At 50.0% G+C, this 25,315-nt stretch overlaps 1 protein-coding gene across 3 annotated transcripts in view; it reads left to right on the forward strand.

Annotated features, from left to right (window-relative positions):
- The first annotated feature begins 5,386 nt into the window (after positions 1-5,386).
- Positions 5,387-25,315, forward strand: part of INPPL1 (inositol polyphosphate phosphatase like 1) — a 61,117-nt gene continuing 41,188 nt past the window's right edge. For all 3 annotated transcript variants that reach the window (XM_081327806.1, XM_081327808.1, XM_081327807.1), the window contains exons 1-2: positions 5,387-5,711; positions 22,539-22,602. In XM_081327806.1, coding sequence (XP_081183932.1) covers positions 5,524-5,711; positions 22,539-22,602 — 252 coding nt within the window. In that variant the 5' untranslated portion in view covers positions 5,387-5,523. The remainder of the gene's footprint in view (positions 5,712-22,538; positions 22,603-25,315) is intronic.

A 25,315-nucleotide genomic window follows, 5' to 3' on the forward strand; every position in this document is an offset into this window, starting at 1 on the left:
TCCACGACCAGTTTGGTGATTTTTTCTGGGATGTTTCTCCCTTACCTGTTCAGGTGAGGAATACCCTCAGCCAGAACTCAACTCCACGAAGAGTAAAATGAGAATGAGAATTATTAGAATTAGTATTATTAGAATTAGAGAATTAGAATAGAATGCAGAATAGAAATACAGAATAGGATAGGATAGGATAGGATAGGATAGGATAGGATAGGATAGGATAGGATAGGATAGAATAGAATAGTTGGAAGGGACCTTGGAGGTCTTCTAGTCCAGCCCCTGCTCAAGCAGGAGAGAACAAACCCAAGACAAAACATTTCACTTTAGATGTTGGACCTGTGGTGGAAACATCTGGGTCCATTGCACATTCTTTTCTGGATCACCAACATCCCCATCACGTGATTGGGTTGGCATGCCATTGCCTTCGTGACTTCTACACCCAAGGCACTTTAGTATCTTCAGGCAAAATGCCTTCTTTTGACAACACAACTGTTGCCGTGGGCCTCAACTGGATGCCATCTAGACAATGTGGTTAACAGTGTTAACAGGGGTTGGGATGTGCCCGGTTCCTGCACTGCAGTGGGCAAGTCCCCTCTCCACCTCCGGAGGCTGGGCCCTATCCTCCATGGCCATTTTGGTGGGGCAACTGGGAAGGGGGGGAACATGGAGCTGGCCTCTCCAGGCTGGCATTTTCCAGACTGCTTGGTGGGTCTCACACAGGCTTAGAGCCAGCTTGCACGGTGGGCAGACTTGGGTTCGATCCAGTGGCTGGCTGGGGAATTCTGGGAATTGAAGTCCACCCATCTTAAAGTTGCCGAGGTTGAGCGACACAGCATTAAGTGATCCTTCTGCTCCCTTCCAGCCCTACCATTCATGGCTAGCTGGAGAATTCTGGGGGTTGACGTCCACACGTGAGAAATTTGAGAAACCCTGGCTTAGTATCCCAGGAGAAGCAAACTTGTCTGTCAAGCTTTGTGAAATCATTTGGAAGTGTTTCTGGTCCCCAAAGAAATCTTTCTTAAAAACAAAACCACACTTTTTTGATTTGTAAAAGCAGTGACTTTTCTGCTGCTAGTGGGACCTGCTTGCGAACACAAATGCAGTTTTCTTAACAACCCATAAACTATTATTGTAATTCATCATGGTCCCCTGAACAAGCCTTGATGGCAAGCTTGACTTCATACACCGCACCAAGCCCCAAACCGAAGAAACCACAGGAGGTTTAGCCACAAAACTTGGGCAAAAGAAACTAGACAGGTCAAGGCATGGCACCCCTATCCAGATGTTTGTTGATAGCCTTCAAACCAACTTCGGCTCTTTTCTTGTCCATCTGCGGTTCCGCTGCTGGCCAGCAGAGGGCGCCGGCTGCTCGTAGTGGCTCACTGCTGGTAGCAATACAGGGGGAGGGGGCATTGGGGTGGGAGGTGCCTTTTTTCAGATAGGGGGCAGTTCCCCCCCCCCAAAAAAAGCCTTTCCCCTCTGCAAGGAGGCTTCCCAAGAGACAAAATGGGGATGGGGGTTAATGGAGTCTTTTTTGGCTCTCCCACCCCAGCTGCCCCCCCCCCACTAAAATAATCATCTTCACAGAATTCACGGACCAACAATCCTCGTTGACGGTCACCCACACCCTAGTCAGCTCCTGTCTTGACTGCTGCAATACGCTCTACCTGGGGCTGCCCTTGAAGAGCATCCAGAAACTTTGATCGGTTCAAAATGTGGCGGGTGGTTTTGTGCACGTCTAGGACTGCAGATGGATAGTCTCTCTTCCAGGGGCTGCACCGGCTGCCGATTTGCTTCCGGGTCCCAATTCAAGGTGCTGGTTGTCGCCTTCAAAGCCCTACCTGGTTCCGGGTCAGCTTATTGGAAGGGCTGGCTTTCCTCGGTTACATCCACCTGACCCACCAGAGCGGGGAGGCAGGGGGGATGTTGGGGGTCCCTTCGCTTAAGAAGGTCCATCTGGTGGCACTGAGAAGAAGGGCCTTCTCCGTAGTGGCTCCCTTCCTGTGGAACATCATCCCCGTGGATATAAGACTAACCCCCCCACATTGACACACTTTTGAGAGGGCCTGAAAATCTGGTTCTGCGGGGGGGGGGAAGGGGGAACGCAGGGGGTGGGGGAGCCCAACAAAGGCTTGTCACCAGGGGGCGAGGGGGGTGTTATTTGGGTCTGTATTGAGGTGTTACTTGTGTAAGCCGCCCCACGGTCACCGGCAGTTTTATAATTTTTCTTAATTAACCATCACGCCCCGATGATCTCAGGAGGAGCCAAAGTCACAAGGGAGGGGCCCTCTGGGCACTCAATAATGTCAGCAGATCTGCTGTGTCTTGGAGTGGGTGGATCGATAAATGGACACCCCCCACCCTCAAATCCTGAACTATGTAGGGCCAACCTTGGCCATTTTAAGTTGTGTGGACTTCAACTCCCAGAATTCCCCATTCATTTTTTTTTCCTTCAAGAGCAGAGATTAACCAATTAAATGGTCTTAATTTTGAAAATTGTAGCGGTAGCAAATATATGCAGGTTAAATACACATACTATAGCTTAAATTTTGGGGAATTGAATTTAAAATACAGTGGGATAAGAAAACCATGAATGATAGAGTTGGAAGGTACCAGAAGGACCACTAGTCTCATGTTTCTGTCATAAATACATGCCAGGCACCTGAATTTGGGTCACCTGGCTGTGGGGATGCTGCAGTGGTCGTATGCGCGAGGACCAGCCCTGTTGCTTTTTTTCAGTGCTGTGATAACTTTGGTGGCTAAATGAGCGATTGTGAAGTTGAGGGTTACAAGTTAAACAGCCCAGAATAGTACATCTCAACATTTAATCATGGGTTACGTACAAGCCTTAATTATCAATAAAAGTGATTACTATTAGCGCAACTCATTATCATCTTCCCAAATCTGATAAAAAGGTGATTCATCCTTCTGAGAAGTCGGCAGCCAGACTTTCTCCGTCACGTTTTCCGACAGACCAGACAGGACCTCAATTATTCCACGAAAAGCGACTCAGAAATTTCCACTTTTGAGCGGCTCTCAATTGTGCAGCCAGCAGTCAGAATACAATACAGGCGGTCCTCGGCTGACGACCTCACGTGAGCCCAGGATTTATGTTGCTAAGTGAATTTTGACCCATTTTATGACCTTCCTTGCCACAGTTGTTAACTGAATCACTGCAGTTGTTAATAACACGGTCGTTAAGTGAATATGGCTTCCCCATTGGCTTGGCTTGTCAGAAGGTTGCCAAAGGGGATCATGTGTCCCCCGGGACGCTGCGACCGTCGTAAATGCGAGTCAGTTGCCAAGCGTCTGAATTTTGAGCATGTGACCATTGGAGATGCTGCAAAGATCGTCAAGTGTGAAAAAGTCAATTAAGTCACTTTTTCAGTGCTGTTACAACTTTGAATGGTCACTAAACGAGCTGTTGTAAGGCAAAGACTACCTGTACAGTCATAGGACTATAAGTAGTTCTTGACTTATAATCATTCGCTTAGTGACTGTTCAGTTACAACGGCGCTGGAAAAAGTGAGTTATGACCGTCTTTCACACTTACAACCATTCTGAAATCCCCAGGGTCGCGTTATCAAAATTCCGACGTTTGGCGACTGACTCATATTTGCGACGGTAGCCGTGTCCCGGGGGCATGTGATGTGATCCCCTTTTGCGACCTTCTGACGAACAAAGTCAATGCGGAAGCCAGATTCGCTTTACGACTGTGTTGCCAGCTTAACAACTGCAGTGATTCACTTAGCAACTGTGGCAAGAAAGGTCGTCAAAGTGGGCAGAACTCACTTCACAAATGTCTCGCTTAACAACAGAATTTTTTAAAAGAGGGTCAGCCGCCAAGCCAGTCCCAGCTAAGATGGGGTGGAAGGTTGGGGGCTCAAGCGTGCTGGGTCAGTGGCGGCCTGGGGGTATGGGACCCCCAATAGCCCTCTTTGGGGAGCTGCCTAGGGAAGAGGGGTGGGGGGGTTCATTCTCCAGAGGGCCTGGGGGGGGGGAAATAAGTGCCGACAGGTAGGAAGCTGGAGGGGGGGAAATCCAAACTCGAAAGAAACAGGAATTGCCCCTGCAGGGGGTTGGACCAGAAGCCCCCTCCCCCCAAATATTCAACAGTGTACTGAACATTACTATGTATTGAACATAGGTAAAGGTAAAGGTTCCCCCGCACATGCGTGCTAGTCGTTTCCGACTCTAGGGGCCGGTGCTCATCTCCGTTTCAAAGCCGAAGAGCCAGCGCTTGTCCGAGGACGTCTCCGTGGTCATGTGGCCGGCATGACTAGACGCCAAAGGCGCACGGAACGCTGTTACCTTCCCACCGGAGTGGTCCATATTTTTCTACTTGCATTTTTACCTGCTTTCGAACTGCTAGGTTGGCAGAAGCTGGGACAAGTAACAGGCGCTCACTCTGCTACGTGGCACTCGGGATTCGACCCGCCAACCTGCCGACCTTCTGATTGACAGGCTCAGCATCCTAACCCACTGAGCCACCGCATCCCTATGTATTGAACATATCTACTGTTTAATTCTTTTTTAAATTTTGTATTTTCATGTCCTTTTTTTAGTTTTTATTGTTGTGAGCCACCCAGAGTCCTTAGGGCAGGGGTAGGCAAGCTCGGCTCTTTTAGGACTCATGGACTTCAACTCCCAGAATTCCTGAGCCAGCGTAGCTGGCTCAGGAATTCTGGGAGTTGAAGTCCATGAGTCCTAAAAGAGCCGAGCTTGCCTACCCCTGCCTTAGGGAGAAGGGCAGCACATAAATATAATCCATCAAATCAAATCAAATCAAGAGTGCCGCCGGCGCAAGAGCCGAGGCTGGCTGCTCCTCCCTAGCCAGGCGGGGATCCGAGTTCCAACGTCGGAATCCGGCTCTTTGCGGGGCTCCGTTCCCTTCCCGCGAAGGCTGCCCCCCCCGATTAGGGGGCGCCCCCTTGGCGAGGCAGGCCGGATCCGCGCAGGCCCAGAGTCCCCCGGCCCGACTTGGCGCTAGACCCCTCCCCCGAGCGGGCAAGACCCCGCCCCAATTCCCCGGGAAACCCCCCCGTCCTCCCTCACCCCACCCCCGTTTCCCCTTCCTCCTTCCAGGAGGGTCCGGGACAAAAGCGGAGACCCCTCCCCCGCCCCTCGGGCCAGGCCCTCCGCGGAGCCCCAGCCGGGCTGCTTCGCCAACCCGGCGCCCGCCCGCCCGGAGAGGGCCGCCCCTTCGGGAGCCGCCCCAGGAAGCGCAGGCCGGCCCAGCTGCCGCCCCCACCCCGCCGGCCAGGCTCCGGGGCTCCGCGCGGCTTCCTCCTCCGCCTCCTCGGCCAGGCCTGCTCGGGGCCCGGGGCGGCTGCAGAGCGCAGGGGAAGCGCGCGGAGAGCGGATCGCGCCCTCGTGCCGGCCGGAGCGCAGCGCCGAGGAGGAGCCGCCGGGCCGGGCATGCCCTGAGCGGCCGGGGGGGGGGCTCCGGGCCGGCCATGCGGCGCTGCGGGCCAGGCGGGGGCGGCCGGCGGGGCTGAGCGCCTTCCCTGCGCGCCCCGGCTGCCCATGGCGGCGGCTCCGGCTCCGGCGCTCCCGGGCGCGGGGGCTCCGGCGGTGCCGGGCTGGCCGCTCTGGTACCACAAGGACCTGAGCCGGGCGGCGGCCGAGGAGCTGCTGGCGCGGGCCGGGCGGGACGGCAGCTTCCTGGTGCGCGACAGCGAGAGCGTGGCCGGCGCCTTCGCCCTCTGCGTGCTGTGAGTCCCGGCGCCCGCGGGCGCCGCCTTGGGGACGGGGCGCGGGAGGGAGGGAGGGAGGGGGGGGGAGGGCCGGGGCGCGCCTGCAGAAGACTCCCCCCCCCCCGAGGCTGGGCATTCCGTGGCGGCGGCCCCGGAGCCTGGAGCGGGGTCTGTCCAAGCCTCCGATTTCTTTCTTTCTTTCTTTCTTTCTTTCTTTCTTTCTTTCTTTCTTTCTTTCTTTCTTTCTTTCTTTCTTTCTTTCTTTCTTTCTTTCTTTCTTTCTTTCTTTCTCTCTCTCTCTGTCTCTCTCTCTCTCTCTCTCTCTCTCTCTCTCTTTTTCTCTTTCTTCCTCCTCTCTCCTGCCTCCATTCTCTCTTCTTCCTTCCTTCTTTCCTTCTCTCTTTCTCCTTCTTCCCTCCCTCCCTCCCCCCATTCGTCCTTTCTCCTCCCTGTCTCCTTCCCTCCCTTCCTCCCCCTCCCAGCCCTGCCTGGCGCTGGAGTCCCGGGGGTGACCTTCCGCCATGGAATCCGAGACGACTTTTTCGGCTGCAGAAATGTCAGCCTCCCGGGACGGGCTGGGCGACCCCCCGGCGGGGAGAGGCGACTCCCCTCCCCCTTCTAGTGGCTTTCCCGACTCCGGCCGCGCCGATCGGCCGCTCCTCCGCTGGGTTGAAGGGCCGGCTGCGTTTCTTGCCCCCCCCCCCGCGCCGGGAAAACCTCCTTGCAACTGCTCGTCTGTGCAAGAGAAGTTTAGGGAAGCAGTTTTGATTTTAACTTTAGGGCGAAACCCAACTACCGGTCACCGGCCCTGCTCTGCTGCACCTTTTCCAGGCTTGTGCGCGGAGCCAAAGTCGTCCCCAACCGTTGAGGACCTCGCTTGCCTTTGCCCCTCCTTACGTGCTGAGTTAATGCAACTTGGTGGGTTTGGCAGAACCTCGGGTGTGGGTGCCTGCGGTGTGTCTTAATCTCCTGATCCTCTGGAGCCAGCTTGGCTTTTTAGGCCAGGGGTCTGGGGGGGGGTCTCCGAGCTCCGCAAGTTTTAAGACTTGGGGACTTTAACCCCCAGCTATGCTGGCTGGGGAATTCTGAGAGTCGAAATCCGCAAATCTTAAAAGTGGCCAAAATTGTCGAGCCCTTTTTTTAGGCACCCTCAGGCTTCCCGGCCTTGTGTGGAGGGAGCAGCTTCAGAGCGGAAGAGTTAATACAGCTGTTCCCTCCACCACATCTCTCCCCCAATCTCCCTCCTCTGATTTCTTTGAACAGAATAGAGCTGGAAGGGACCCTGGAGGTCTTCTAGTCCAGCCCCCTCTGAGGTCTTTCCTCTGAGAGACAGCAGAGATTCCTCCTGCCCAGAATACTGTAGATCCGGGTGGGGTGTGTGACTCCCCTGCTGGCGCTGCCAGCCTCTCTCTGCCAGTGGGTGAGACGGGACCCTCCCCTCCCCCCAGCATTTGATGGGTGGGAGAGGTAAAAGTGGAGATCAAAGGTGGTCCCGAGGAGAAGCTTTTGTTACTGAGGTCTGGCTGCTTAGGAAGGGATCCCTCCCAGGGAGACTATTTGGGCTGGATTTCCCCGCTCATCAGGAGACACGGGGTGGATTGTCCAATAGTTATTGTGGGAGGCTGGGAAGAGGGGGGCGGGGTTCTTTGTGGCTCTGGGTGGGTGTCCCAAAATAAGCTTCGCAAGACTCGGTCTCTCCCTAGCTCCTTCTCTCCCTCCCTTCTTCCCTCCTTTTCTCTCCCCCCTCCACTTTCTCTCCTCCTCTTCCCTCCCTCCGTCACACAGACACACACACACAGGAAAACCCTGCAGCATTTCCGCTGGTGCTGATGCCTTCCGAGTGAGAAGGGGCTGCCATCGCGCCCCCCCCCCCCCCCCCCGCTTGTCCCTGCCTTCCCTGCAGCAGACTCTGGGCCCAGCCCCTCCCCCTGGAAGTGTGGGGGTCAACAAGTGGCTGCAGCAGCTGCTGCCAAACCAGAGGAGAGGAAAGTGGCCGGAAGGGACACACACACACACACACACACACACACACAGCCTAGGATTCTTTGGTGATGTCCATCCTTGACACACACACACACACACACACACACATACACGCACACAGTGGCTTCAAGCCCTGGGTTGCTGCTGGGATGGGGGCGGGGCAGGGTGGGCACCAGAGATGGAGAGAAGAGGGAGCAGTGCCAGGTCTGGTCTTAGCTAGTTTTCCCTTCTTCTGCAAGGCTCTTTCCAGCCGGGCACAGCGTGTTCCGCTGGTGCTGCAGATGAAGAGGCCGCTGGACATTGGCAGCTGCTGAGCTGGTCAAGAAAGACCGGCAACCGGTCTGTTTTTATACCCCTCTCATTACAGCCGCCACCTGGCGCCGTCCCAGAGCTGGCAAAGGCCCTGGTGAGAACACGAAGGAAACGTTGGCAGGGCTGTGTTTGCCAACCTTCTCGTTCTCCACGCCTCGCTGCAGGAACTAGAAGTCCCATGTCGTAGAATCCTACAATCTCAGGGCTGTTGTGCAGGGACCTCAGTTGTTCTAATACAGGCCCTACACCAATTTGGACAAATGGCAGTCCACTCTCTTCTTAAAAACCTCCGGCAATGGAGCAGCCACAACTTCTGGTGGCAAGCTGTTCCGCTGGCTGATTGTCCTCACTGTTAGGAAGTTTCTCCTTAGTTCTAGGTTGCTTATGGAATAGAATATAGAACAGAGCAGAACAGAACAGAATAGAATAGGAGCTGGAAGGGACCTTGGAGGTCTTCTAGTCCAGCCCCCTGTTCAAGCAGGAGAACCTATACCATCTCAGACAAGTAACTGTCCAGTCTCTTCTTGAAAATCTCCAGTGATGGAGCACTCACCACTTCTGGTGGCAAGCTGTTCCACTGGTTAATTGTCCTCACTGTTAGGAAATTTCTCCTTAGTTCTAGGTTGCTTCTCTCCTTGATGAGTTTCCATCCGTTGTTTCTTCTCTTGCTTTGGAGACTAGGTTGACCCACGCCCCAGCCCCTTCTCTATGACAGCTCCTCAAATATTGGAGGACAGTAATTGTTCCCCGTAATTGTTCTCTTCGATAGGCAGGATAAAATAAATAACATCCTTTGAAATAAACCGATAGAGGAAGTTTTCTAACTTTCCTTCCCTGCTGTTGTGTAGCTGGGATGCACTGTGCAAATTTAGTCACTGCTGGGCTTGCAAAGCGTGTTAGCAAAGTGAAATGGTGTAGGAAGGAGGCAAGACACACTCTCATTGTGTCCTGCAAGTGCTTGGATTTTTCATGTTGTGTGAGTGCTAAGCCGTAATACAGCACGACTTCAATCAGAATAGATCTGGAAGGAACCGTGGAGGTCTTGTAGTCCAACCCCCTGCTCATGCAGGAGAGCCTGGCCATTTCAGACAGGTGGCTGTCCAGTCTTTTCTTGAAAACCTCCAGGGCACCCACAACTTCTGGTGGCAAGCTGTTCCACCGGTTAATTGTTCTCACTGTTAGGAAGTTTCTCCTTAGTTCCAGGTTGCTTCTGTCCTTGACTGGTTTCCATCCGTTGCTTCTCCTGCCTTCAGGTGCTTTAGAAAATAAGTTGATCTCTTCATCTTTGTGGCAAAATCTCAAATATTGGAACACTGCTATCATGTCCTTCTTTTCTCTAGACTGGCCATTCCCAAATCCTGCAACTGTTCTTCATATGTAGGCAACTTTGGCTGTTTTATGACTCGTGGACTTCAACTCCCAGAATTCCTGAGCCAGCATGAGGGAACTGTGGCCCCTTCATGACTCGTGGACTTCAACTCCCAGAATTCCTGAGCCAGCACGGCTCAGCTTGGAACCTCTCCCTTTCCCCTCAGCATGGCTGGCTCAGGAATGCTGGGAGTTGAAGTCCACCAGTCATAAAAAACCCCAGGTTGCCCACCCCTGGCCTAGTTGCTCTTCTTTGCACTTTTCCCAAAGTCTCAACACCTTTTCTGTAATGTGGTGACCAAAACTGGATGCAGCTATTCCAGGTGTGGCCTTACAGGTACTCCTCAATTTATGACCGACCATTGAACAGCCATTCTAACTTACAATGGCACTGAAAAAAAGTATAGGTAATTCTTGACTTAAAAACATTTGTTTAGTGACCATTCAAAATTTAGTGACCAATTAGTGACCATTCAAAATTACAGCAGCCACTGAAAAACGTGACTTGTGACTCTTTTTCACACTTACGACCATTGCAGCATCCCCGTGTTCATGTGACCAAAATTCAGACACCTGGCCACTGGTTTCATATTTACGACGGTCACAGCTTCCCTGGGGTGTGTGTGTGTGTCACCCGATCCCCTTTGGCAACCTTCTGCTGAACAATAGTCAATGGGGCAAGCCAAGTCATAAAATAGAGCAAAACTCACTTAACAACTACTTAGCGATGGAAATGTTGGACTCAATTGTGGTCATAAGTCGAGGACTACCTGAATTTTTTTTTTAAAAAAAAATCCCTGCATTAGAGTGCATTTAGCTGGTGTGAAAATAGTCGGAGACTATCACTTAATGGAGGTTGCCTATCACGGTTGTAGCTTGTGACAGTCATACATAGGGTACCCCACCTGGTTTTACGTCCTTTTTTGTGGCGGTCATTAAGCGAACGCCAGAGTCCTTAAATAAACCAATGGTTTGATGTTTGCCGGTTTTGCTGAAAACTGAAAAACAACGTAAAATGTGCTTTAAATGACTGTAAATGCAGCTATATAACCATGGGGGGGGCGAAGGGGGGCATCCCCGGCTGTCAGAATTTCAAATCCAGGTCATAAAGGCCCCCCAGGGAGATTTGTCTTAATTTCCAATGGTTGCTAAGCAACCCATTGTAAGTCAAGGACCACCTGTAGCTTCTTTCTCCCTGCCTATCATACAGGCCATGATGCGACAGTAAGCTTTGTTTATCCCAGTGTGGACTTTGTCCTGAGCGAGGATCCCAGTTTGCAGCTGTTCCCGCGCCTGTTTGTGCATATGCTAAAAGAACCACAAAGGGGTGTGTCTGTGTGTGTGTATGTGTTTCAGTTGGATTGTGCGTCACCTGGGCTGGTGGCGCACCACAATTCTTTGAACACAGAGCTGAAAATCTTTTCCCTGTCACATTTTTATTGTGGTTATTTGTAATCTTGAGCAGACAAGAGCTGGCTTCATTTTTTTATTGGACTTTCTTTCCCAAGAGACAATGTTGTTGTTTTAACCAATATGTTGGCAAAAAGCATTGTATTTTTGATAGTTTTATATAGGGGTTTTTTTTCCTTGATTTTTTTTTTGGGGGGGGGACTTTTTGTTCAAGTAATGGACGCGAAGGTAGGATTTCTTCTTTGACCGGAATAAAATTATTTCTCATCTTGGTTCTGTAAGATGATGGGCAGAATGGATGTTTGCAAGCTCACCTTGGTTTTGCGTGCTTAAAGAGCGTATAGCTGGTCCTCATCTTGCAACTGTCTGTTTAATGACCATTCAGAGTCACCACACTGCTGAAAAAAAAGTGACTTTTATCATGCTTATGACCATTGCTGCCTCCCCAGGGTCACATGATCAAAATGTGGGTGCTTGGCAACCAGCACATGGTTTATAATTATTATAATTATAACAGGGAACATCTGCTGCCGGCATCAAGCTCCCTGCGCCCTGTGCGTTCCCACAGAGAGGGCCTCCTCAGGGTGCCACCGGTCAGAGAATGCCGTCTGGTGGCCCCCAGGGGGAGATCCTTCTCTGTGGGCGCCCCGGAGCTATGGAACCAGTTACCGGTTGAGCTCCGGACGGCGCCCGATCTGCGCTCCTTTCGCCGCGATCTGAAAACATACTTGTTCGAGCAAGCCGGCCTGGCCTGAGGGGGGATTGGTGGGGTTTTTTATCATTCTTATTGGGGTTTTTACTATGTATCAATTGTATTTTAATCGGGCATGCATTTAATTATCTTTTAATTTTTGTAAATTTCTGTGTTTTATTCTTGCCCTGTACACCGCCCTGAGTCCTTCGGGAGAAGGGCGGTATAGAAATGATAATAAATTAAATTAAATTAAATAACAGTCGCAGTGTCCCGGGGTCATGGGATCCCCATTGGCAACCTTCCCTCCCTCAAGCATAGTCAGTGGAGGGAAGCCGGATTCAGTTAACAACTGCCCGATTCGCTTAGCAGCCGTGACAAAATAGGTTTTAAAATAAGGGGGCACAACTCACTGAACGGCTGCATCAGTTAGCAATAGAAGTCCCAACCCCCATTTTGGTCGTAAGCTGAGGAGTGCCTGTGCTGGCATAGAAAGGGATGGCCGAGCGGGAGCTGGAAATGCCTGCATTTTCTCAGATATTTTTGAAATAAATTAAGTTGGTTAGAAAGACACGGCAGCTTATGAGATGGTTATTAAAAAGCTGAGGCCTTTGAACAAACCTCGTTAGGTTGAAAACTTGCAAGCCAGCAGCCCTGATTTTAAGTTACAGGCAGGTGCTCACTTAGCGACCATTCAGTTACGACAGTGATAAAAAAATCAACTTTGTGACCAGTCCTCACATTTACGACCATTACAGGTCTCTAAAGCAAAAGAAAACTGATTGCAAGCACCATCATGGTTTCCCTTTGCGGCCCCTGCTAAGTGAGCAGGGGGTCGCTTATCAACCAAGTTCCAATTGTGGTCACTAAATGAGGACCTCCTTTAATTAAAGGTAGTGCTGCTTCACGCATTCACGGCGACTCTCTTCGTGCGTTGCTGAAGGCAAAAACCGGCGTGCAGTCCTCGACGTACGACTGCAACTGAGGCCAAACTTTTCACCGTTAAGCAAGATAGTTGCTAAGTGAGTTTTGCTCCGTTGCCAAGCGTCCAGGTTTGGACCCCGGGGATGCTGCAGTGTGAAAAACGATCCTAAGTCACTTTTTTTAAAGCGCTGTTGGAACGTTGAAAGAAAGGTCACTAAATGAGTGGCTGTAACTGGAGGACTACCCACAAGGTGGGAGGAAAGATTGATGCTTTTAGGCAGCAGAGTTTTGGGATTTATTTAGATGAGGTGACAAGGGGGCTTTTATGTCTTGTGGCTGACAACAGTTGCAAGGAAGAATTTGGCAAAGAAGGGAAGACGCTCCACTTCCTTCTTGCTTTGTTGCGGTGTTCTTTTTGTGAGGCTGTGTCTTGTCTGCTGTGGGTGTCAGGAGTTTGTCTCTCCAGCCCGGCTTCCGCCCACCAAATCTTTAGAAGCACAACGGTGAGCTGGACTAGAGATAGGCAGGGAGAATTCACCACAGTTGCTCCAGGAGAAGTTTCCAACCTAGTAGATCAGGGGTATCCAACCTTGGCTACTTGGTGGACTTCAACTCCCAGAATTCCCCAGCCAGCATGGCTGGCTGGGGAATTCTGGGAGTTGAAGTCCACCAGTCTTAAAGTGGCCACAGTTGGAGCCCAGAATTTATGTTGCTAAGTGAGAAATTTGTTAAGTCAGCTTTGCCCCATTTTATGACTCTTCTTGCCACATTTGTTAAGTGAATCGCTGCATTTGTTGAATTAGTAACCTGGTTGTTAAGAGAATCTGGCTCCCCCTCCCGTTGACTTTTCTTGTCGGAAGGTCGTCAGAGGGGATCACGTGACACCCCCGGGGACACCGAGACCCGAACCCGGTTCCCAAGCGTCTGAATGTAAATCACATGGCCGTGGGGATGCTGAAAAAACAGCCATAAGCCCCCTTTTTCGTGGCTGTTGTAACTTTGACCGGTCACTAAGCAAGCTCTTGTAGTTACAATTTGAAAGCCGTTTTGTTCCAGTGTCTAGGTGTTGTTGGGTTTTTTTTTTCTAATTTTCAAAACCACAAGTTCATTTTTTTTCCTTTTGGTCTGTTTGATGCAAAACATCTCTAAGGCGTTGCCAGTCAGCCATGAATGTAAATACTGTCTTTTCCCTAACCAAATAATTTAATTTAGCTATCTCTGCAATGTCCTGTCACCTTCACCAATCATTTCTGCACTGGGGAGGGGGGGTAAGTGCAAACCTCCCATAGTTGTCGTGAATGCTTCCTCTCCCCCCCCCCCCCCCCCGCCCTTAGCCCTGCAAAGATTTTTTTTTCCTCTTCTACTGATGGTGTTTATTTTAAATTTCCTTTTTGGGTTATACAAAGTTTCCAAATTGACAGTGTATCCATTTTTGAATAAATTGTAATTATTAGGGATATAGCACAGAGAGGAGAGGCTATTTTGGACAAGGAGTGTGGAGCAGCAAATGGTAAATATTTTAAATGGGGCTAGGACTGTGGAAGTCGCCCCCTCCCTCTAGCCCCCTGACCCACAAGGAATTTCCTCTCTTCAAAGTTGGATTGCAACAGGAGGGGGACTGGGAGGAGGGACGCGAAGAGAGAGTCTGGATTTACAAGTGCATGGACCCCTGGCCTTGCTGCCCCCCCTCCTTTGCTCACCCCATTGTCATCGGAAGCGTCCTGCCCAGCATTTTAGGGGGAGGCTCCTGGCAGAGCTTCATAGGCACCCCTCAGTTTGACAAAGCAAAATGGCAATCAAGAATGTGCCCAGGGAAAAACTGTAAGATGGTGTGCCAATTTCAGCCCTGATTGCTGGATAAAATCACCTTTTTTCAGAATCAGAGAGGTGTCAATTTCAGCCCTGATTGCTGGATAAAATCACCTTTTTTCAGAATCAGAGAGGTGTCAATTTCAGCCCTGATTGCTGGATAAAATCACCTTTTTTCAGAATCAGAGAGGTGTCAATTTCAGCCCTGATTGCTGGATAAAATCACCTTTTTTCAGAATCAGAGAGGTGTCAATTTCAGCCCTGATTGCTAGATAAAATCACCTTTTTCAGAATCAGAGAGGTGTCAATTTCAAGCCAGATTGCTAAATGAAATCCCTTTTCTTAGGATAGGGGGTACCGTAACCCCGATTGTTAGATAAAGTCAACTTTCTCAGGATAGAGATGTCCATTTTCACCATGATTGCTAGATCAAACCACCTTTCTAAGTCTCAGGCAGCTTCTGGAGTTCCCTGCTCAGAAGAGGGGCTTCGTGGCTGACGCTGTGCCCAGAGCATTAAACCAGGTTATGGTGATGGGCCAGCTTGATTCACCCAACCCAAGATGGCATCAGCAGGGTGTATCCACAAGCTTCGCCAGCCCATTTTATCCTGTGCGGGTGGCGGCCCCTTTTCAAAAGACTTGGGCACGGGGGGGGGGGGCAGGTTGCGTGTGCAGTTGCCCTTGTATTTGACTGTTTTGAGTTTGCGGCTCTGCCAAAACCCAGCCCTGAACAACTGAACGCCAACTGGTGCAGGACCCTTCTGCTCAAAACACCCATTTAGTGGCCATCATAAATGCCAGTTTACTCCCAAAGGCCTGTTATTACCGGGCAGCTTTAGCTTGCTCTGGATTTTCGAGGCTGCTCTGCAAATTGGACTTTAAAAAGCAACGTTTTCCCAGCCGTGCGCCAGTCTCCCTCGTGCAAGCTCCTTGGAAACGTCCGACGGCTTCTGCTAAAAAGAGGGGAGGGGGACGATTTAGCCCAAGGCAGGGGCGGCTTCGGTTGCGGTTTGAAAAATATTACAAGAAGCCAAGTGGGGTTTTTGTGTGTGTTTTGTTTTTCCTTCTCTAGCTTCTCTTCAAATGCCCAGGATGGAATCTCTTCTCTCTCTCTCTCTCTCTCTCTCTCTCTCTCTCTCTCTCTCTCTCTCTCTCTCTCTCTCTCTCTCTCTCTCCACTTTTGCATTCAGAGAGAGTTATTTGTATAGCTGGAAGGGGGGGATTGGAATTCCCCCCTCCCTTTGATTCCTTACGGCCTTCCTTGCTGTCCAGGGGTGGGTTTTCATGAGCTTCTGAGTCAGCCTGGGAATGTTACGGGAAGGCACCCGAGGTTGCCAGCCGCAAAGCAGCACATGGGGCTCGTTCTGCTCCTGTTTTTTCCGGCCTGTTCTTGCTAACGATGCTTGGGAGGGAAGGAGGGCTGGCAGGAAACGGAATAACAGAGCTGGAAGGGACCCGGGAGGTCTTCTAGTCCAACCCCCCCCCCCCGCCTCCTGCTCAAGCAGGAGACCCATTCAGACAAACGGTTGTCCAATCTCTTCTTAAAAACTTCCAGTGATGGAGAAAAAAGAGGCACTAGGGGTCTCTCCTGCCCCCCCTTCCTCAGCCAAGATGGGCAGGGCAGCCGTTCTGCCACCCCCACCCCCCCAGACTCCAGTCAGCGAGAACAGGAGGAGAAGGATGGGCTTTGCAATCTGGGGTGCCCCAAGGAAGCACAAGCTCGGCTTCCTGGACTGACCTTTCCTGACTGGCAAGGAGGGGGGGGCTCGCCTGCCTGTCCTTCCGGGCAGGGGGGGTCTGCTCAGTCTCCCAACCCAGCTGTTTTCCCCCTGGCTTCCTGCCCTCTTAGCTCTTCGGCAGGCCTTGGAAAGGGGGTCCCGACAGCCCAAGCAGCTGCTGTGTTTCTCTGTTGCTGGAATTTTGCCCACGCCCCTCTCCACCGCAGCAGCTCCCGCGTGGGGCAGGCCCTGGCAAGCCTGCCCCTGTTTCCCCCCCCTCCCAGCACCTTTGTCTTCCTGTGGGGCTGACGGAGCTCCCTTGCATTTGCGTGGCCAGAGGGGCTGGTTGCAACATGGCCTGGGTACCAGGCTGCCACGTCAGGGTTGTTCCCTGCAGATACAGGCAGTCCTCGGCTTACGGCCACAATTGAGCCCAATGTTTTCTGTTGAAGAGCAAGACAGTTGTTAAGTGAGTGTTGCCCCATTTTAATAATCATGATAATAATAATAATAATAATGGTGATGATGATAATAATAATAACAATAATAATAAGAAGAAGTTGGAAGGGACCTTGGAGGTCATCTAGTCCAACCCCCTGCTCAGGCAGGAAACCCTATATACCATTTCAGACAAATGGCTGTCCAGTCTCTTCTTAAAAACTTCCAGTGTTGGAGCATTCGCAGCTTCTGGAGGCAAGGAGTTCCACTGGTTAATTTTTCTCACTGTCAGGAAGTTTCTCCTTAGTTCCAGGTTGCTTCTCTCCTTGATGAGTTTCCCTCCGTTGCTTCTTGCCTTTGCCTTCGGGCGCTTTGGAGAATAGCTTGACTCCCTCTTCTTCGGGGCAGCCCCTGAGATACTGGAAGGCTGCTATCATGTCACCCCTCGTCTTTCTCTTCATTAAATGAGACATCCCCAATTCCAGCAACCGTTCCCTATATGTTTACGACCTTTCTTGCCACTGTTCTTAAGCGAATCACTGCAGTTGTTAAGTCAGTAACACGGCTGTTAAGTGGATCAGGCTCTCCCCGTTGACTTTGCTTGTCAGGACATGGCTAAAGGGGATGGCATGAGCCCAGGACACGGCAACCATTGTAAATACGGCTCAGTTGCCAAGGCGCCCCCCCCATTTTGATCCTGTGACTGTGGGGATCCCTCAAGGGTCGTAAGTGTGAAAAACGGTCATAAGTCACTGTTTGATCTATTGACTTTCTATAGCTGCCCATCTCAGTCAATGTCCCTGGATGGCTTACAGTTCCCAAAAGTGTAAAGAACATTCAGCTTTTTTAAAGGCAATAAAAATATTTTTTTTAAATTGCACACACTTTGGCGTGTCTGCCTGGCACATCTGCTAGTGCAAGACACACACATCTGCCTGCACATCTGTGCTGGTGCAAGATTCTTCAATTGCATCAGCCTCTCTTTCTCTCTCTTTCACACACAGACACACACACACAAGTCTGTCTGGCACGTCAGGGCTAGCGCAAGACATGTTGGCTGGACCATTCATTCATTCATTCATTCATTCTCTCTGTCTCTGTCTCTGTCTCTCTCTCTCTCTCTCTTTCTCTGTGTGTGTGTCTCTCTGTCTCTCTCTCTCTCTCTCTCTCTCTGTGTCTCTCTTTTTCCTTCTTTTTTCTCTCTATTTCTCTCCCTCTTTCTCTTTCTCTCTCTTCCCCTCTTTCTCCTTCTCTTTTTCTTTCCCTCTCTTTCTGTCTCTCTCTCTTTCCTCTCTCTCTCTTTTCTCTTTTCTCTCTCTCCCTCTTTCTCTTTCTCTCCCTCTCCCTCTCTTTCTTTCCCTCTCTTTCTCTTTGTCTTATTTTTCCTTCCCCTCTCTCTTTTTCTCTTTTCTCTCTTCTCTTTCTCACTCTTTTTCTCTCTCTCTCTCCCTCTCTTTCTCTTTGTCTGTTTCTCCCTCCCCTCTCTCTTTCTCTCCCTCTCTCTCTCCCTCCCCCCCTGCCAGCTGCCAGGGCTCCCTCCTGCGGCTGCCATCTAAAGATAGGCTGCCCCCTCCCCCCTTCCTCTCCCCTCCCCTCCCCTCCCCGTGTGCTTTTCCCTGAGTCACGCCTGGCCGGGCTGTGTCCTGATGCACGGGTGGCACGGAGCCTCCAGCCCAGATGGGGAACGCAGTCACCGCCATGAGCCAGCTATAAATAATGCTGTCGCAGGAAGACGGGACTCTTGGATGCCTGCCCGGCCATTAACCCTTTGCAAGGCCGATGTGGGGGGAGGGGGGGAGAATTCATTAAAGGGGGCCGTGGGAGGGGACAGGCTGGCATCCGTGCTTCTGCCCCTTCCCCTTGTGCTCTGCACCCAGCAACAACAGCCAGACAGAGTCGGATGGCTTCAGAACAGAGGGATCCAGCTGTGGCAACTGGGAAGAACATCTCTTGGTTTGATCTCGGCTCTCCTCTCTGGCTCAGAGCAGCCCTGGGTGCAAATTCAGATCTCAGACCGAGGCCTCAGTGTGGTCTGTGCTGGCTGGCTGGGGAACTCTGGGAGTTGAAGTCCACGCTTCTGAAAGTTGCTCAGATTGAGAAATATTCCTAATGGAGCCCAACATTTCTGTTGCTAAGCGAGACATTTGGGAAGTGAATTTTGCTCCGTTTTATGACCTTCCTTGCCACTGTTGTTAAATCAGTAACATGGCTGTTAAGTGAATCCGGCCTTCCCACTGGCTTGGAAAGTCACAAAAGGGGGACACTGTGACCGTCGTAAATGGGAGTCAGTTGCCTAGCGTCTGAATTTTGCTGACGTGGCCACGGGCATGATGCAACAGTCGTTAAGTGTGAAAAACGGTCACCGGTTGCCGTTGTAAGTCTGAACGGTCCGTAAATGAACTGTTTTAAGTCGAGGAACAGCCTCTACTGACCTACAGCCTTGTCAAGCGCTGCCAAATCCAGCCTGGAGAAAGAGTATCTGCCTGCGGCCCCTTCCCCAACTGGCTCTCTCCAGATCTGCCCATCCCTCACCGTGCCCTGGCTGGCCGCCTCTAAGCCATGCCAGGGGCTCAAGGTGGGCAGCCCCCCTGCCAGGGGTGCCAGCCTACGAAGCGGTGCCTGTGCTGTTACGTGGCTGGCTGGCACGTCCCTCCTGGCCAGAGGTGCAATGCATGATTGCCTGGCCCCCTCCTGGCTGGCCAAGCCTTTGTGTGGGTCTCAGCTGAGCCTCAAGAGAACGAGGTGGCTGGATGGAGTCCCTGAAGCAGGAGGCATCAGCCTAAATGGACTCCAGAAGATGGTGGAGGACAGGAAGGCCTGGAGGAACGTTGTCCATAGGGTCGCGATGGGTCGGACACGACTTCGCAGCTAACAACAACAGCTGAGCCTGCCCAGATCCTGCCCCAAATCCTCCAGGCCTTTCTGGGCACGGAGCAAAAGTCCCCAGCTGGCTGTGTTGCTGTGGGTCTGCCCCAGTTTGAAACAGCTGAGAGAACCCCCTGGTCCAGGGGTGGGGAACCTGGGCTCTTTTATGACTTGTGGACTTCAACTCCCAGAATTCCCGAGCCAGCCGTGCTTCTGGACTTCAACTCCCAGAATTCCCAAGCCAGCCGTGCTTCTGGACTTCAATTCCCAGAATTCCCGAGCCAGCTGTACTTGTGGACTTCAACTCCCAGAATTCCTGAGCCAGCCGTGCTTGTGGACTTCAACTCCCAGAATTCCCGAGCCAAGGTTCCCCACCTCTGCGGCCTGGGTTCTACAGGGAGTCTTCGACTTATAACAGTTCATTTAGCGACCGTTTGCAGTTACGATGGCACTGAAAAAAGTGACTTATGGCTGTTTTTCACACTTGCATTGTGGCATCCCCAGGGTCACATGATCAAATTTTAGAAGCTTGGCAACTGACTCATACGACGGTCTCAGTGTCCTGGGGTCAGATGATCCCCTTTTGCCACCTCCTAACAACCCAAGTCAGTTGGGGAAGCCAAATTCACTTAACAAAAAAATATATTGCTAACTTAACAACTGCAGTGATTCACTTAACAACTGTGGCGCACGTAAAATGGGCAAGGCTCACTTAACAAATGTCTCACTGAACAACAGAAATTCTGGGTCTGTTGCAGGTCGTAAGCCTAGGGCAGGGGTCAGCAACCTGAAACAGTGAAAGAGCCACTCGGAACCGGTTCCCTCACAAAAGGAAAAACTGGGAGCCGCAAAAAATGTGTGCGCATGCGCAGAACAGGGTTTGACTGAAGAGTGGAGCCAAGGCGAGAGATGCACCTACCCTGCATATTTGAATTGATTGGTTGAACTTTTTTAGTCCCACTTTTTTTTTTTTTTGGACTGCACATGGCAGGGGACTGGGAGCCGCAGGAGACGGCTGAAAGAGCCGCATGCAGCTCCGGAGCCGCGGGTTGCAGACCTGTGGCCTAGGGCTACCTGTACTGGGAAGTTGGGAGGGGAGAGGAGGAGGAGGAAGGTGGCACCAGTTGCAGAGTTCGGCCCCGGTGAACTCGCTTATTTGACTCCCATTTGCAAAAACACCACCCGTTCCAGGCTCCTGTTTTGTATATTTTGCTTTGTGTTGATACCACTTTACAAGGCCTGGGTAAGGCCACACCTGGAATACGGCATCCAGTTTTGGTCACCACGATGTAAAAAAGATGTTGAGACTCTGGAAAGAGTGCAGAGAAGAGCAACAAAGCAGATCAGGGGACTGGAGGCTAAAACATATAAGGAAAGGTTGCTGGAATTGGGTAAGTGTAGTTTCATGAAAGGAAGGAATAGAGGGGGGACAGGATAGCAGTCTTCCAATATCTCGGGGGCTGCCCCAAAGAAGAGGGAGTCAAGCTATTCTCCAAAGCACCTGAAGAAGGCAGGAGGAGAAGCAACGGATGGAAATTAATCAAGGAGAGAAGCACCCCGGAACTAAGGAGAAATTTCCTGACAGTGAGAACAATTAAACCAGTGGAACTACCTGCCTCCAGAAGCGGTGAATGCTCCAACTCTGGAAGTTTTTAAGAAGAGACTGGACAGCCATTTGTGTGACATTTATTTTTATTTATTTCTATTATATTTATATACCGCCCTTTCCCTGAGGACTCAGGGCGGTTTACAGGGAATTAAAAAACCAGCAATACAAAAGTTAAAACCAATTTAAAAAAGATTAAACTAACCCTGTGCAATTAAAACCCCGATTAAAAAAATTACTCCTCAGCCTGGGCCCGAGAGCTCAAAGAGCTATAGGGTTTCCTGCCTGAGCAGGGGGTTGGACTAAATGACCTCTAAGGCCCCTTCCAACATTATCATCATCCCAGATTTGGATAAGGTAGTCCTCGACTTACGACCACAATTGACCGCAAAATTTCTGCTGCTAAGTGAGGCAGTGGTTAAGTGAATTTTGCCCCATTTTACAACCTTTCACAGTTCTTAAGTGAATCACTGCCATTGTTGAGTTAGTAACACAATTGTTAAGCGAATCTGGCTTCCCCATTGACTTGGCCGACGGTGACATGGATGTGACGAGTCCAGGACACTGCGACCGTCATAAATGTGAGCCAGTTTCCAAGTGTCTGAATTTTGACCAGGGGGATGCTGCAGCAGTTGTAGGTATGAAAAACAGTCGCAAGTTCCTTTTGTTCAGTGCTGTCGTAACTTTGAACAGTCACTAAATGGAACGGTTGTAAATCAAGGACTCCTATACAGCCATACTAGACATGAGACGGGGCTGTGGGACTTAAGTGGTCAGCAGAGTGATGGCACCAGGGGAAAAAAACCTCTCTAGGTCTAGTTGCCTTGGATGCAATGCCCTATAGCGCCACCCCAAGGAAAAGAATAGAATAGAACTGGAAGGGACGTTGGAGGTCTTCTAGTCCAGCCCCCCTCTCAAGCAGGAGAACCTATACCGTCTCAGACAAGTGACTGTCCAGTCTCCTCTTAAAAGCCTCCAGTGATGGAGCGCCCACGATTTCTGGTGGCAGGCTGTTCCACTGGTTAATCGTCCTCACTGTTAGACGCTTCTCCTTAATTCCAGGTTGCTTCCCCCCTTTGATCCGTGTCCAACCGTTGTTTCTCGTCCTGCCCTCTGGTGCTTTGGAGAATAGTTTGACCCCCTCTTCTTTGTGGCAGCCCCTCGAATACTGGAACGAACGTCGAGGATGTGGGAGGGTCTGTAAGATATTTTCTCAGCCCTCTTTCTGACCCATGCAGCCTACAGGTCCTCGGCAAATGCAGGCGGGTTGCAATTATTTTTTCTCCAGCCCTAACCATCTGTATCTCTCCTTTTTGGGCTGCTGGGTCAAACCAGACAGCTATAGTGGTATAAATGACAGACTCCGTGATTCTCTCGTAAAACCGTACCAGCAGCTCTAATCTTACACATCTGGACCTAGTTCTTGACCCATATATGGTGGTGACCCAGTCTATTTCTCCTGGGTTGTGAGGTTAGAAATTGTGTGCAGCGCAGCTCCCAGAATTCCCTAGCCAGCGTGAAATCAAATCCAGCTTTCTCGTTGCCTAGGAACTGTGTATTTCAAGCAAGGTTCATGATGTGACGCTGACTTTAAATCCCTGTTTCTCAACCCTGGCCACTTGAAGATGGGTGGACTTCAACTCCCAGAATTGAGAACTTGACTCTAAATATAATACTTTACATTTTCACCGTGCTTAACGTCTTCCTTCTGTCTCTTTCAGGTTTCAGAAACATGTCCACACGTATCGGATTTTGCCTGACGAGGAGGAGTTTCTGGCCGTCCAGGTGAGCCTTTCTGTTCACCCACCGTTTCTCAAACTCGGCAACTTTTAAGACTTTTGGACTTCAACTCCCAGAATGCCATGAGGCCATCCTGGCTGGGAAATGCTGGGAGTCGAAGTCCACGCATCTTAAACTTGCTGAGAAGCATTGCTTTAGTCAGGACTGTCGCTGCTTCAATACTTTCGCCGTTCTGCCTTTGCACTCTGGATTTCAGATTAACAGGATAACGAGAGTTAGAAGGGCCCTTGGAGGTCTTCAAGTCTATCCCCCTGCTCAAGTAGGAGACCGTATACCATTTCAGACAAATTGTGGTCCAATCTCTTTTTAAAAACCTCCAGTGATGGAGCACCCACAACTTCTGGTGGCAAGTCGTTCCACTGGTTAATTGTTCTACCTGTCAGGAAATTTCTCCTTAGTTCCAGGCTGCTTCTCTCCTTGAGGAGTTTCCATCCATTGCTTCTTCTCCTGCCTTCTGGGGCTTTGGAGAATAGCTTGACTGCCTCCTCTTTGTGGCAGCCCCTGAGATACTGGAACGCTGCTATCCTGTCCCCCCTCGTCCTTCTCTTCATTAAACAAGACAGACCCAATTCCAGCAGCCGTTCCTTATATGTTTTAGCCTCCGGTCCCCTGATCATCTTTGTTGCTCTTCTCTGTACTCTTCCCAGAGTCTCAACATCTTTTTTACATCGTGGTGACCAAAATTCCAAGTGTGGCCTTACCAAGGTGTTGTAAAGTGGCATTAACACTTGACGTGATCTTGATGCTATCCCTCTTTTAATGCAGTCTAGACCAGTGGCTGCTCTCCTGGTTACCAGACCAAACAGGCTGATGGTGATAAGTAGAGGACCATTGGCCGTGGAGGAATCTACTAATGGAAATTCTGGGTGCTGAAGTTCCAGAATTCAGGAGAAGAGAATAGAATAATGATAGAATAGAATAGAGGTAGAAGAATAGAATAGAGTAGAGTAGAGTAGAGTAGAGTAGAGTAGAGTAGAATAGAATAGAATAGAATAGAATAGAATAGAATAGAATAGAATAGAATAGAATAGAATAGAATAGAATAGAATTAGAATAGAATAGAATAGAATAGAATAGAATAGAATAGAATTAGAATAGAATAGAATAGAATAGAATTAGAATAGAATAGAATAGAATAGAATAGAATAGAATTAATAGAATAGAATAGAATAGAATAGAATAGAATAGAATAGAATAGAATTAGAATAGAATAGAATAGAATAGAATAGAATTAGAATAGAATAGAATAGAATAGAATAGAATAGAATTAATAGAATAGAATAGAATAGAATAGAATTAGAATAGAATAGAATAGAATAGAATAGAATAGAATTAGAATAGAATAGAATAGAATAGAATAGAATAGAATAGAATAGAATAGAATAGAATAGAATAGAAAATATGGAATGGAATGGAATAGAATAGAATAGAATAGAATAGAATAGAATAGAATAGAATAGAATTATGAAATAGAATGGAATTATGAAATAGAATGGAATAGAATAGAATAGAATAGAATAGAATAGAATAGAATAGAATAGAATAGAATAGAATAGAATAGAAAATATGGAATGGAATGGAATAGAATAGAATAGAATAGAATAGAATAGAATAGAATAGAATTATGAAATAGAATGGAATAGAATGGAATAGAATAGAATAGAATAGAATAGAATAGAATAGAATAGAATAGAATAGAATAGAATAGACCTGGAAGGGACCTTGGAGGTCTTCTAGTCCAGCCCCCTGCTCAAGCAGGAGGACCTGTCCTATACCATCTCAGACAAGTGACTGTCCAGCCTCTTCTTAAAAATCTCCAGCGATGGAGCGCTTGCAATTTCTGGAAAGAACTTCCGTTCCACCGGTTAATTGTTCTGACTGTCAGGAAATTAATTACTGATTAATTAACACAGTAACAAAGCTGGAAGCCACCTTGGAGGTCTTCTAGTCCAACAAGGGGTATAGGGTCTCAAACAGGAGACCTGGCCTAGACCATGACACACAAATGGTCGTCCAGTCTTTTCATAAAAACTTCCAGTGATGGAGCACCCACGACTTCCGGTGGCAAGCTGTTCCACTGGTTAATTGTCCTCACTGTCAGGAAGTTTCTCCTTAATTCCAGGTTGCTTCTCTCTTTGGTCAGTTACCAACCCTTGTTTCTTGTCCTTCCCATCTGGTGCTTTGGTGAATAACGTGACCCGCCTCATCTTCTTTGTGGCAGCCCCTCAAATACTGGAACGCTGCTATCAAGTCGCCCCTGCTTCTTCTTTTCTTGGGCTACACATTTCTGGGCTCCGTGTTTTCACATCCTGCTTCTCAGCCCCCTTTGCCACGCTGAGCTCTGTATGGCGGTTTGCTCCCCCCTGCCTGGAAATGCCCCAACGGGAAGAAAACCAGGGGACCTCCTGGGGTCCCAGGAATGAGGGATGGGGTGGGGCCGCCGGAGAGAGCCATTCCGGGAAATTTGGGTCGTGCCCCTCCCTTTCTGCATGCGGCATCGTCCGGCTGCTTCTCTGGGGCAGCCCCAGCTGGTGAGAGCCCTGCAGATGCCCACACCGTGCTGATCTTGGAGCGAGGCCAGCCGGACTCATGCGAGGGTGACAGTGGCTCCATTGTGCTCCTTGCCAAGCAGGACTAAGTGAGGAGGCGGGCAAAGGGTGCGCCAGCTGCGGAGAGGAAGTTTGTGGGCTGACGGGCA

This window comes from Vipera berus, assembly GCF_964194415.1.
Source record: "Vipera berus genome assembly, chromosome: 4".
Lineage (NCBI taxonomy): Eukaryota > Metazoa > Chordata > Lepidosauria > Squamata > Viperidae > Vipera > Vipera berus.